The sequence below is a fragment of the Gossypium arboreum genome, chromosome 12 (assembly GCF_025698485.1).
Source record: "Gossypium arboreum isolate Shixiya-1 chromosome 12, ASM2569848v2, whole genome shotgun sequence".
NCBI classification, from domain to species: Eukaryota; Viridiplantae; Streptophyta; class Magnoliopsida; order Malvales; family Malvaceae; genus Gossypium; species Gossypium arboreum.
This window is the reverse complement of record NC_069081.1, coordinates 114,376,822-114,389,075: the sequence shown is the minus strand read 5'-3', so window position 1 is coordinate 114,389,075 and position 12,254 is coordinate 114,376,822. Positions and strand designations below refer to the sequence as shown.

The following is a 12,254-nucleotide window of genomic DNA, read 5'->3' as shown; positions in this document are numbered from 1 at the left end:
CTGAATAAGCAATGAGCAGTTAGATGCAACAAAATACATGGGTTGATATCACTTCCGATGCTGCACTTCAATTATCAAACCCAACTACTTAAAGACGTTCCATATACAAAAGAGCATGGCCTAGACAGATCAGATTATAATAATTCTAAATAAAACTAAAGAACACTAAACATATATATGTATATATCTACCGCTACATCAAAAATACAAAGAAGCAAATTTTCGTTCCTAGCTTTCTCCTCTATCATCTGATAATTTACACAAAGCTACACTGGTGTATGTTGGTCATCCGATATTCGCTGAATTTCTTTTAAGACTGGATTCCCCTAGTTGCAGGAGGGCACCTCTCAACCTGTTATTTTCCAGACAGTTACAATTGCATGAATCATTGTACGTTTAATAACAAAGAAGGCTAAAAGGACAGCAATGTTGATTTGAGAATAGAGCGATTTGAAATTTAAGTTCCACCTCTCATACTTCTACTTTGACTTTTGTGACTTTTGTCGAGTGAAACAGAAGGAATTTTTGAGATGGCCAACGAGCTTTGTAGCCCTTCCAAAAGCTGTGGGCAACAAACAAGATCCGTAACCATATCAGTACAAATTGTAAATGCAGGAAAATAAATGTGGTTAGTGATTATAATAGATTTCCCTTCTTCCTGATAACATATATATTATCGACATCACTGAACTCAGACAAGTGAGCAGAAGACGGGCAAAGAATTCTTAGGGTTAAGTGACATCATACAGGGAAGAAACATATCCTAGTTTAATATGTAGCTGGCACCAAGCACAACTATTCTTCTTAAAGAAGTAAAAACAGCAGAAGTAAAACTCTATAAATTCCCATTTTCATTCAACAAAACATTCTATGTGATACCCAGTAACAATTTTATATTTTAGACACATATCTGTCTAACCAAATATGTTAATGTCATATCTCAATGTTGATTTCCTAGATTATGATAGAAAAATAGAAATATGGAAAAGATGCTGCTTGAAATCTCTTCACCCCAATACCAGTAGATAGGATAAGAATTCAACAAATTTGCAAAACACACTGTCAAATTCATTTTCCTACGGGAAATGTTGTTCCTATATTCCAAGCAAACCTCTACTTCTCAACTTGTTCCCTAAAGAGTCTGAAACCCGGAATCAAATCTTACACATAAATTGTCAACCGTTTACAAGCAAGGAATTTTTCAAAGCACAACTCAAAGCTCACAGGGGTACATGATGTACAAGAAAAAAAAATTTCAATTCATTTTCCCAAAAAAGAAAAGAGCAGTATACTTAGCATATGAAATAGATTTAGATCTAGAAATTTTGATTCTGCAGTATAATGAAACTTATGAAATGAATGATCATATCTATTAACTTACTCTTGATGTTGGCTGAATCCTGCGATTAGATCTACGAGGTTCAACACCTTCAGAACTTGTTTTTGTTGTATCATCATTGAAAACTTTTTCCTCGATTTTTTCCAATTTCCCACCAGATGGCGCGAATTTCCCTTTATTAATCCTTTCAGATTTAGCATTTGAAGCTGAAGTTTTCTTGAGGGGTGCATCTGATGAGACAGCCACAGAAGAAAATAAGACCGGGCCCTCTGCTGCTCCATCAGAAGATGAAAATGATCTGAACTCCATCAAGGTTGGCTTTCCTGATACATTCTCAGCATGGCTTACAGAATCCTCCAATTTTGACACATCTGAGGCCACAACACTCTCAGGTTCAGAAACCATAGTGTTTGATAAGTAGTTCTTCTGAGGAATACTTCTACTAGAAACACTAGGCAATTTTCCGGACTTGAGAATCTTGGGCTTGGATACAGCCATTCGTTTTGGTTCAATTTTATTTTTCGTTCCACGAGGTTCAGATCCTTGAGGCATTAAATATTTTGTAAACTTGGCTGAATCACTAGTTTCATGAGTCTTGCTACTCTGATCTGCAACATAATGTTTACTTACTTCCATAAACTTTTGCTTCTTTCCAGGCTTAGGAACACCAAAAACCACTCCTGATCCTTTCTTCTTTAAACCAGTACGTATCATTTTCAGTGAGTCAGGTTTACTCTCATCTCTGGTACTTTTACCAATATTAAATATTTCTTTGTTTGCAGATAAATCCAGCAATTTCGTGTCATCAGGTTTCCCAGATTCCTTAATGTCAACATTTTTTGAAAACTTATCTTTCCCTTTGGCTTCAACCGCAGGACTGCCTAACCTTTGTCGCTTTTCCTGTGGGGTATCACCCTGAAAAATAGATCAATGACTTAGCACCAAGAAGCAATCAAAGTATCATGAGAGAAGCATCAATCACAAGTATAAGCTAGCATATCACACCTCACGGGAAGACTCATTATTATCAACAAAGCTGGACCATTCAACCCAACTACCTTTCTTCCACATCAGAGAAGGACGAAGAAGCCATGCTTTGACACCAGATGTTTCTCCTTGAGCTGCAATAAAAACAATAAAATAAAGTTTTACTATTCTCAGAGCAGAGGCTGTATAGACTTTTCTACTGAGCAGATTACAATCCAGATCGTTAATAACTGTTCTACTTGGTCATGCATACCAGGAAAATGGACAGTAAATGAAGTTTCATCTTTCTTGCTCTTCTCAATGACAACTCCCTCCCACCAGCTGAAAGCCAAATAAATGAACATAATAATTTCAAACATCAGTTCATTCCTTGATAATTAAAATTGAAACAACTTGATAGAATTGAAACTCTCCTTCCCTCTAGCACAAGGAAATACATGATTGATGGGAAATAAATAGCATTTGATTCACAAAGGTAGTCCAAAGCCATCCAGAAAAACAGGGCATAAAAATGCATTCTAGCATAAATCAGTTTGTTTAAACATCAAAAGGTGAATATCTTGTCAGATTACAAAATGACAAATCGTAGGGTTGCACAAAAAGGTATTAATGGATATCCTAAAGGTTGGCTAGAAAATATAGACAAATTATCCAAAATTCTACTTCCTCATATATATTTTATAATGTCCCCATAATCTTCAACAGTACCATTTCTGTCCAATGGACTGCAAGAAATAGGTAAAAGAAGATATAAAAAACATTGCATGCATACCTATTTTGCATCCATGCATCAACCCTATCTCCAACAGACCAATTATAATCCCCCATGGCTGCCCTGCGTCTCTTCCTTGTTCCTTCAAATGACATAGCTGTACTAGGACGAGCACAGCGTATCCTAGGTGCCCTATCACCTTCAACTTCCACCCATTCCTTTAGCCTATCACCATCTGTAAGACAAGCAGTCAAAAAAGGTTTGTTAAGATAACCATTATTGATGTTTGCGCATATTGCAAGACATCTAAACTGTTTTTCCATAAGAAACTTGAAAGTTTCTATGCAGAGAAGTCCATAAGAAATATACCCTCACTCTGGTGCATTTAATTCATACAAGCAAATTTGTGATTCAGCCTAGAGATCCCCAAAGAGAGTAAAATTGCACACACATCAACAAGGAATTACATAAAAATTAAGGACAAGAATTCTAACAGATCTGCTTTCATAGTTAACATAACTCAGTTGATTCAGCTAAAACATAAGTTACAGTTGTTGTGGTAGCTCACCCTCTTGTCGAAGTTCATTGTAACACACATAAGCTTTGCCATCATTCAAGTTCAGTATATCTGCCAGGAACCATGCTACTCTTGACCCACCTCCATCTCTCAATACCTGGGCATGAGATAGTAAAATTGTAAACAAATCAAATATAATATAAGATCAATAATATGTGTATATAAAACTTCAACATTTCCATCTGGTAACTAGGACAAATGAATGCAATTTTTTTCAAACTCAGTACTACATTGTCAAATTTCCATCAAATATAAGTGTATTTCAACTAAAGATCAAAATCTCAAGTAATATTTCAATAAAAGTCACAGACCTCAACATGCGAGCCTTCCCTTATATTATTATCTTTTGAAGTTTCCCCTGCTTTTTCATGGTCAGTCTGAGTGATCATCAAAGGTGATTCAAAACCAATCTCAGATTCAGAAGCAACTCCTTTAGTTTTGGCAAAATCTGAAGCTTTGCGCCTCTTTTGTCCTTTTTTATCTTTTTCACTTGTTGCAACAGGAGCCAAACCGCCATCTGTCAATCTAGAACGATCTTCCATAGACTCTCTGGTCATCTCTCTATGAGTAGGTGACTTTCTGTGGTTATCCTGCTTTTCCCTCTTGTCCCCAGGAACCTCTTTTAGATGCCCAACAGATGAACCAGGAGCTTCCATGCTACCACCTATGTTTATCTGCTCTCTAATAGCACCATCTGGCTCAGGGGATGCTTGGGGTACTTTCCAATATGCTTCTGGACCTGCTTCTACCAATTCAGCCAATGAGAAAGGTTCACTCATAGCAACAATCTTTCCAGCCTGTGACACAGCTTCAGCTGCCAGCTCAGCAGCTTTAACAATGGCATCCATGTTTTCAGCTTGCTTTGCGGCAGCTGAAGCTGCTTCTACCCTCCTTCTAGCAACTTCTCTGGCAACAACAATGACAGAATTTGAACTAGCAGCAGCATCCTCACCCTTTAAGATGGATGCAGGAGTAGCCTCGCTCAACCTCTTCCCACTATCAGATATTGCATTATTGGGAGTGGAATTTCTGTAGCCACTTGAAACCAATGCTTCATCAGCCATCAATTTTGCTTGTAAGGCAGCATTTGAGGAAACATTGGCAGCCGCAGCCGCAGCCTTTGCAACAGCAGCAGCTGCTGCTATTGCAACAGCTGCGGAAGTCAATTTAGTTTCAACATCTGGTGCCAACCCTGAATTTTTGTGCTTGTCCAACTGCCTCCATATTTCTTCACTGTGATTAACAGCAGCAGCAGCAAGAGCAGCAGCATCCTCTGCATGCTTCTGAGCATTTTTGTGTTTACTAAGAGTTTCTTCAGAGAGACTAGCCCTCTGATCTGATTCTTGGTCACCCTTTTTGAGATAATTACCAGAGACAGATGTAATGAATTTATCAGTGGACTTGGATATATTGGTAGCAGGAATGGTAATTACAGCAGGTGTAGAGGTCTGACTAACCACAACAGTAGCCAATGGGGACTCTGATTGAAAATGAGGTATACTCTGCCCAGACTCCTCAGGAACTGTAGACTTTTTCCGTTTTCTAGGCTTTGGATCAGCAGAATGGTGACCAGGTTTTAATGTTGCCTTTTTTGTGTCAAGCAGTGGAGTCCCTGCAAAAATATTGGCAGGACTTCCACTCTGGACCACAGGAACTGCAGAAACCTGTTTCATGCTAGAAGAATGAGGCACAGATGCTATTCCAGGATTTGAATTAACTGCTTCTGTGATTGGACGCACAGGAAAACCAGCATTGCCATCAAATGCAGAAGTCTGTGGAGTCCAGGGGCCACGAAAAGGGGATTGGGACATCCAAGAAGAATTGTGTCCGATTAAATTCCTTGTAGCTGAAGGATGTAATGGAGAAATTGCTAGCTGATAATCCATAACTGCACCTCTTGGAAAGCCAGTAGGTTGAAGGGCGTCACCAGAAGGTGTACGAATACTCCATAGTGGTGATGAAAGGGGTATAATTGGGTTTACAATTGATGTTGTTGGAGTACCCTTGCTGGTAGAACGACTAGCAGGTGAGGATGTAGCCTTACTCTGAAGTGTATTTTGTTTGATCGATTGATCAGAAGTTTTAGCACCTGAGCATCTCAACCAAGGCACAAAATTAATAGATAACAGAATCAGAAGAAACTATTTCAACAACTTAAGACGAGCAAAGATACCTATATGAGACTGCAACGGAGTTTCAGGGCTAACAAGAAGTGATTTTTTACCATGTACCCTCTCAGTACCTGCTCGCCAAGCATTCTCCCAAATGGTTCTTCCACCATCTGCAGACAGCCCAAAATAGTGAACATATCTGTATAAAAGTCCCAAAGATAACATATTTAGAGATAAGAAACCTAACCAGGTCCTCCAAATGCTGATATCATATATGCCTCATCAGGTACTGTTCCTTGTCTGCAGCAACATTATTCAAAACATTTAGATAGATGTGCTCAGATGATCAAACGTACTAAATGAAAATGCAATACCAGAAACAACTGGAGTTGACAAGAATACCAAAGCACATGCACAAAAATTTTAATACATGCCAAGACAAAATGAAAGTTACAAGTCTTACATCAAAGCTCCATATACAAAAATCTGAGCGCGCAACTGAACTTGCTGCAAATCTGTAAAAGGCTGTTGAAAAACTGCAGATGAAGAAGCTGATGTGTTCAAGTCTGGCAGACTAGATACTGAAGTAGAAAGAACACCAAATGGTTTCATATTACCGCCTTCTATATGTCCATAGTGCTGCATCTCATTGGATTGCACAAGTTGACCAGTTCCAGCAGAACTGAGTGACAGATTACTTGTTCTATCACTTCTTTCTGATTCCCTTGCAGGGGTTCTCTCTTTTGCAGCATTTCCCTTTTTAGCAGCTTCCTTACTTGCACTCTTACCACCTGTTCGTCTTGTTTTACGCTCAGAAGTCCCTTTGAAGCCACCACGCACATCCTCCCTTTTAGGTGCCTGAAGATTTGCACAACTTGTCTCTCGAGCAGCCTTGGCCCCCGCTTTGCTTAAGCCAGAGGTTGATGGAGTTCCTTCCATGGCCTTCTTGTATGAGACAAAGAGTGAGAGAGCAAGTGCATGAGGGATAGAGCATAACCGGAATGAAAAACAAAAAGTAGAATCATACTTCTTAAAATTCTTCAGCTAGAAGACAAGAAGCAGGACAATAGTAGAGCACAAAATGGACTTTTTAACAAAACCATATGCATCACTTTGGAAAATGAAACTTTACCGGGGATATTTTGTCGTGTTGCGTGGTCGAAAAAGGTTGCCAATTCTTTCCAGATTCTTGTTCAGACACACCTAAAAATGGAGGTACCTCAAAGGTGAAACTTTTGTCTCCTGGAGTTGCATCATTTCCTTCTGTATCCTGAGAAATTGACTTCTCTTTGTTCGCTTCCTCATTAGTGACACCAGATGCTACAGCACTCTGATCTTTGGATCTTTTCACACCATTTTCAATTTTACCTTGTGACTGCTCGGAAGTTCTAATGACAATTGGAGAGCCACAGGAAGGATTGTCAAGATCAGCACTGCTACTTCCACTTTCCATCATGTGAAACTTAGTTTGAGATTCAGATGAAGGCACAGAAGCAAAGGAAGTAGCCTTTGCAGGATCAACTGCAAAATCAAAATAACCCATGAGAATGATAACATGAAAATTGTGGGAGGAAAACAGAAAAGACTAATGAAATGGTCTCAAATGAAAACAGTCGCATGAAAGAGGCTAAGCATGCAATTTATTCATGGACTTTTACATCTCTAAAAACAATAAAAATTTGAGTTACCATTCAACATGACAAAATAAAGAAGTTAAAAACAAAGAAAGATCCATCTCGAGAGCCCAAAGGAGAGGTGGGAGGGATAGCAAAGAAAGAAGAAAACAAACTTTTTACCAACACAAAAAATGAACAATCTAAGGGAAAATGACTGGGGACAACAGTAAAGGATGGGTTCCACCATGAAAGGCATAAAATATTAAATTTTAATCACTTCAAGAAAAAACTGATAAAGAAACTCACCATCAACCTGATGCACAGCAACACGACCACTGATCTCTTCAGAAACCAATCTGGAATTATTATCTTTATGGTGATTTTGGTCAGTATTATGGGAGGTTTCCATTGAAGTTGAAGGCACTGAATTCATCAAGGTCTTGTTCAGCTGAGTTGAAGCATCACCTGACAGCGCCATAATAACAAGATAAGGAAAACAGTGAAACAGGCATTTAAATGAATGCACTGGCTATGGAAGACTACCAAATAGAAGTACCAAACGCACCCTAAAGGATTGATGTATAAGAAATAACTAATAAGAATTTTATTATATTCAAATTTAAGTTGAGATAATAACTAGCTAACTGTAAACCAAGATATACTATGAATTATAGGTCACCTGCAGAATCTGTAGAAACCTCAGAGATAACTAGAGCTTTGTCACCATCAGTCTTCCTCACTGTTGAATCAGAGACAATAGATGATGAGTGCATATCCTTTCCAACCTCCAATGTGACTCCACAAAGTGTTTGGTCTCCATTTTCGCCTTCAAGTGTAGTGGTATTCTTCATTAACAATGACTGATCAACTATCTTGCATGAGAACTGTTCACCAGTCTCACAAGAAGCACCTTTTTCGGTTGTCATTTCAGAAGTCTTTACGACTGAGAAACTTGCTTCTGAAGATGGTACCTGAACCTCTTTCTTATCCAAAACAGTATTGGCTGGCATACCCTTATCAGAAGGCAAAAGAACACAATCCACTGTACCAAGGAACACTAAGTTAGCATATGATACAGGATGCGTGAATGAAGGCATAAAGGAGGAAAGCAAAAGCTCAATTATTACACTTAATGCTTCAGTATATACATACCCAACATACTGCTGACAGGAACATCAGGTTTTAGGTTTGAAGCTAACTCATTTACCCTGCCACCTGCACCGAATGATGAGGAATCAACTCCCTTTGTTACAAGTGGGGATCTATCATCAAAGCAATCTGCACTACTACAATCAGAAGGCAAATTGGTGTTCTGCTTTGAAGCAACTGAAACACTTCTATCACATTTATGATCATCAATATGTTCAGTGACGATGTACTTTTCACATACTTTCGTGGGTCCAGCAACCAAAGTATCATGAGAATCTTCACCTTCATCCTTAGAACCTTTACCATCTTCTGCTAACAACAAAGATTTCTCAGACTTGCTGCTCGAGATTTTTTTATCTGGGTGGTAATCAATTTCTAACAAATCCTTCTTCTCAATAGCATCAGATGCTAGCTTCATCGTTGAATTCACCTTTGACTCTAGACTCGTACAAATTTTAGTACCAGTATCACTAACCTCATTTTCATGCTCCTTGAGGGTAATATCACTACCAATGGGCATTGATAATGTGTCATGTAGCTTTCCTTCTGACAAGACAATGTCTTCAGACTTGCTGGTCTGCAGAAGAATTTCTACACCCGCACGCTTGCTGCATTCTTCCACCATATGGAGGTCAGAATTCCCTTCCAATATTCTACCAGAAGGCTCACTCATGTTAGCAGTGCTGTTTCCAGCAGCATGTTCTTCTTCCCTAGATTGCATCTCCGAGGCTGAATGTTTCTGCACATGCGAGGTAACACATGCAACTGTATCATCAACCAAGTTCTTACCACCGATGTGAAGTTCTGGACTTAAACCAACATTTTCCCTCTCTAAATTGTCCACATTTTTATCAATGATATCATTTTTCAAATGTGTGGAATCTTCATCATCTACCAAAACACTAGTCATACATGTGCTTTGCACAGAAGGGATTACGGTATTAACTTCTGACCCAGAAGCAAATTTATCTTCCTGTACACTGTCATCCAAAGACTGATCAGCAGAAGCTTCCACTAGATTTTCATTAACAACAAAATGTTTACCATCTTTAGACTCATCTCTCTCAGTTGCAGGTATGTCAGTATTTTTGCTATTTGGATCTTCTAATGCCCCATGAACAGATGGACCACCCTCATGGGTTTGAGAAGAATCTTCAACCAACTGATTATCTACACATTTCCCTGGAATCTCACCTGTATGCAGGGCAGGTTGTATGTCATCCCCAACTTTAGAAAGGCTACTATCTCTGTGTTTCAAACTAGGGTCCATCGGCTTTATCATGCAACCCAGCTCATCACAGGCATCTGAATCCTTACTAATAGTCTGATCAAGAGTAGTTTCGTCCTGCCCTACAGATTTTAATAGCATTTCAACTGATTCTAAGGATGCCGCCTCAGACCAGACATTGGTGCGCCTAGAAATCAAACAGGGTTCTGCTGCACTAGAACTAAATGCAATCCCTGTACTCCCCCGTGAAAATTCTTCAATCCACTGATTATCTTCACTACTTTCAATGCCGAGAAAAACTTCAGTTTCAACTAAACTATCAAATCTTAGATGCCCACGAAGATTGTCATCAAAATCAAATCTTGGGAGATCATATGACCGTAAAACAGGAGGAAATTTATTGTTTCCTTCACCAGCTAAATGAAGATTCTGGCTTTGGGAATCATTGTCATCATAATCCATGAGTGTATCCCTACAACAGAAAAGGTTTAGAAGAAAACAAACTGATGAATCAGATAAAGAGATCAGATCTCTGAGTTTAAAGAGTATCCTGCCACAGTATGAATTGCATGGAAAGCTTAAACTTTACAGCATTTCTCCAAACAGAACAATCCACATTACCCATCTAAATACCTCCAGCAGAGTTGATTGCTAATTTACAGTACAAATAAGAGTAAAGCAGGGAAAAGAAGTTAAACTGTTCACATTGCATAGGCCAACCTCATCAAAGAAGACAACTAGAGTAAATATGCCACTCGAAATCCAAAATGCATAAATGGTGGTTATGAGTTCTTTTCACCAATTTACACTTCCTGTACATACTTGTCATATATCCAACATAAGGAAATAAACACTACATTATCAGGTTAACAAATTTAGTTAAACTGAAACATAGCAAGTGAAAGCCATCTGTGGAGTTTTCAAACCTACTGAAGTGTACAAGTTAATAATCCTTAATAAGTAAAATAAACATGTATTTTTCATCCTGAACTATCAGTAGGTTGACTTAGATATCAATACAAGTATACCATGAACTAATTTCAAACAAAGTTCTAATTCAAACCATTAACTAGTCAACTACAATTTGAATTAAACAAAACCTCCAGCGCAATCACATTAACTATTAGCAAATTATTACTAAAAGAATAGAAACTAGCAAAATAATTGACTGAGCTACGGTCAAACTTAAAACTTAATAAAAGAACTCGGCTCCAATATATTTACGCACAAAACCACAAAAAAAAAATAATTATAACCTTTGAATAACACTATACCTCACCACTTCAAGAAGATAGATAACTGTTTCCAAGCTCTTTAATTACACTAGAAAAACGAAAACCCTAAAATAGAATTTGCTTACAAAAAAACCAAGTAGGAATGTGAACAGTTACCAGAGCAAGTAAGTCTAGAGACGCTACCTCCCTCCATTCGGTGGCAAAATCCCTGGCCGCTTGATCTCAACTCCTCCCTAATCGTACGGTCATCTACTGCACTACAAAGCTCCAATTCAAAACAATACCACTTTAACCACACCATATCAGCAAAAAAGGGCAGCAAAAAACAAGGAATCAAACTAATACAAACAGAAAACAAAGAATAGAAGATAAAAGAAAATGAACAAGAGAAAATTTTGTTAGAATAAAAACCTAAACTAATGGAGGAGTAAATGAATAGAAGAATTAACTAGTAACCGCGCCTTACCGGTTGAATTCTCCAGCCGGCTGAGTTAGGGTTCCGGTGAATCGAAGCAAAACAAAATAGTCACTGAAAGAGAAAGAGAGGAGAGATTTTTCCGCTATGAGAAAATGATAGAGAAACGATTGAGCGAAACTAGTGATGCTTTTGAAAAATGAAAAAAAAAATTGGGTTCAGTGAACTCTAAAAATGGCGAACATCAAATGGCAGTCAATGTTACGAATATGACACATGGTTTATTATCATTCGTCCGATAAAGTTATAATAATAATGTTAATTATACCGTTGTGATTCGTTTCTTTTGCCACAGCTGAGTTCGTTGCTGTTCGATTTACGCGATGAGAATGAAAATAGACGGTGACGATGGAAAGTGTGACGTAAAATATGACTGGATGTTAAACTTTTCCTTCCTTCGTCTGGTTAATGGTTTGGAAAATCCAAAGTAACCTCTGAATGTGAACACGCCCGGGAACTTGTAATAATTTTGTACATATTCTTTTCTTAAGATGATTTTGTGTACGTTTAATTTTTAGGGCGGAGGAAAAAAAAAATAGAGAAACTGAAAACAAGTTCATGATATTGTTTGGATAAAATAGAGAAATTGTTTAATTGCGGAGTTTAGACGGTTTTTGAATTCAAGTTATAAATTTGCTATTATTCTAATTGAATTTTGTTTTATACAATTTATAATTAATTTTAATTTTTTAATGATTTAAGAATAAATATTTATATAAATATTAAATATTAAATATTAAATATTTATTTTTCAAAAATATCATATAAAACTTTTTTTAATATCGGGCTTTAATTAATTAAGAAAATAGAACAAAAACAAAAAAA

The 12,254-nt window shown here is 37.7% G+C and overlaps 1 protein-coding gene across 16 annotated transcripts; it reads right to left on the bottom strand.

Annotated features, from left to right (window-relative positions):
- Positions 1–38: 38 nt before the first annotated feature.
- Positions 39–12,003, bottom strand: LOC108479142 (uncharacterized). 16 transcript variants are annotated; one of them, XM_053023065.1, is made up of 19 exons: positions 11,421–11,683; positions 11,111–11,211; positions 8,495–10,191; positions 8,022–8,384; positions 7,649–7,807; positions 6,859–7,247; positions 6,344–6,671; positions 6,190–6,262; positions 5,974–6,026; positions 5,789–5,896; positions 5,073–5,704; positions 3,927–4,967; positions 3,607–3,712; positions 3,099–3,273; positions 2,580–2,647; positions 2,345–2,460; positions 1,382–2,254; positions 469–562; positions 39–352 (listed from the first exon to the last, which is right to left on the bottom strand). In XM_053023065.1, exons 3-19 carry the CDS (start codon positions 10,179–10,181, stop codon positions 348–350), a joined length of 6,270 nt encoding a protein of 2,089 aa, XP_052879025.1. In that variant the 5' UTR covers positions 10,182–10,191; positions 11,111–11,211; positions 11,421–11,683; the 3' UTR covers positions 39–347. The 16 variants fall into 16 exon arrangements, with proteins under 16 accessions (XP_052879025.1, XP_052879020.1, XP_052879019.1 ...); XM_053023060.1 differs by adding an exon at positions 11,698–12,003 and having other exon boundaries at positions 3,927–5,704; positions 6,190–6,671; positions 11,111–11,219; positions 11,421–11,483; XM_053023059.1 differs by adding an exon at positions 11,698–12,003 and having other exon boundaries at positions 3,927–5,704; positions 6,190–6,671; positions 11,421–11,483.
- Positions 12,004–12,254: the final 251 nt, after the last annotated feature.

Bases quoted from the DNA above. Each gene is read 5' to 3' on its own strand.
- LOC108479142 (XM_053023060.1), bottom strand. From the start codon at position 10,181: ATGGATTATGATGACAATGATTCCCAAAGCCAGAATCTTCATTTAGCT. The intron at 7,248-7,648 runs GTGAGTTTCTTT...TTGATTTTGCAG, and splicing joins TGCTGTGCATCAGGTTGATG to TTGATCCTGCAAAGGCTACT. The intron at 6,027-6,189 runs GTAAGACTTGTA...ATGTTGCTGCAG, and splicing joins TTTGTATATGGAGCTTTGAT to ACAAGGAACAGTACCTGATG.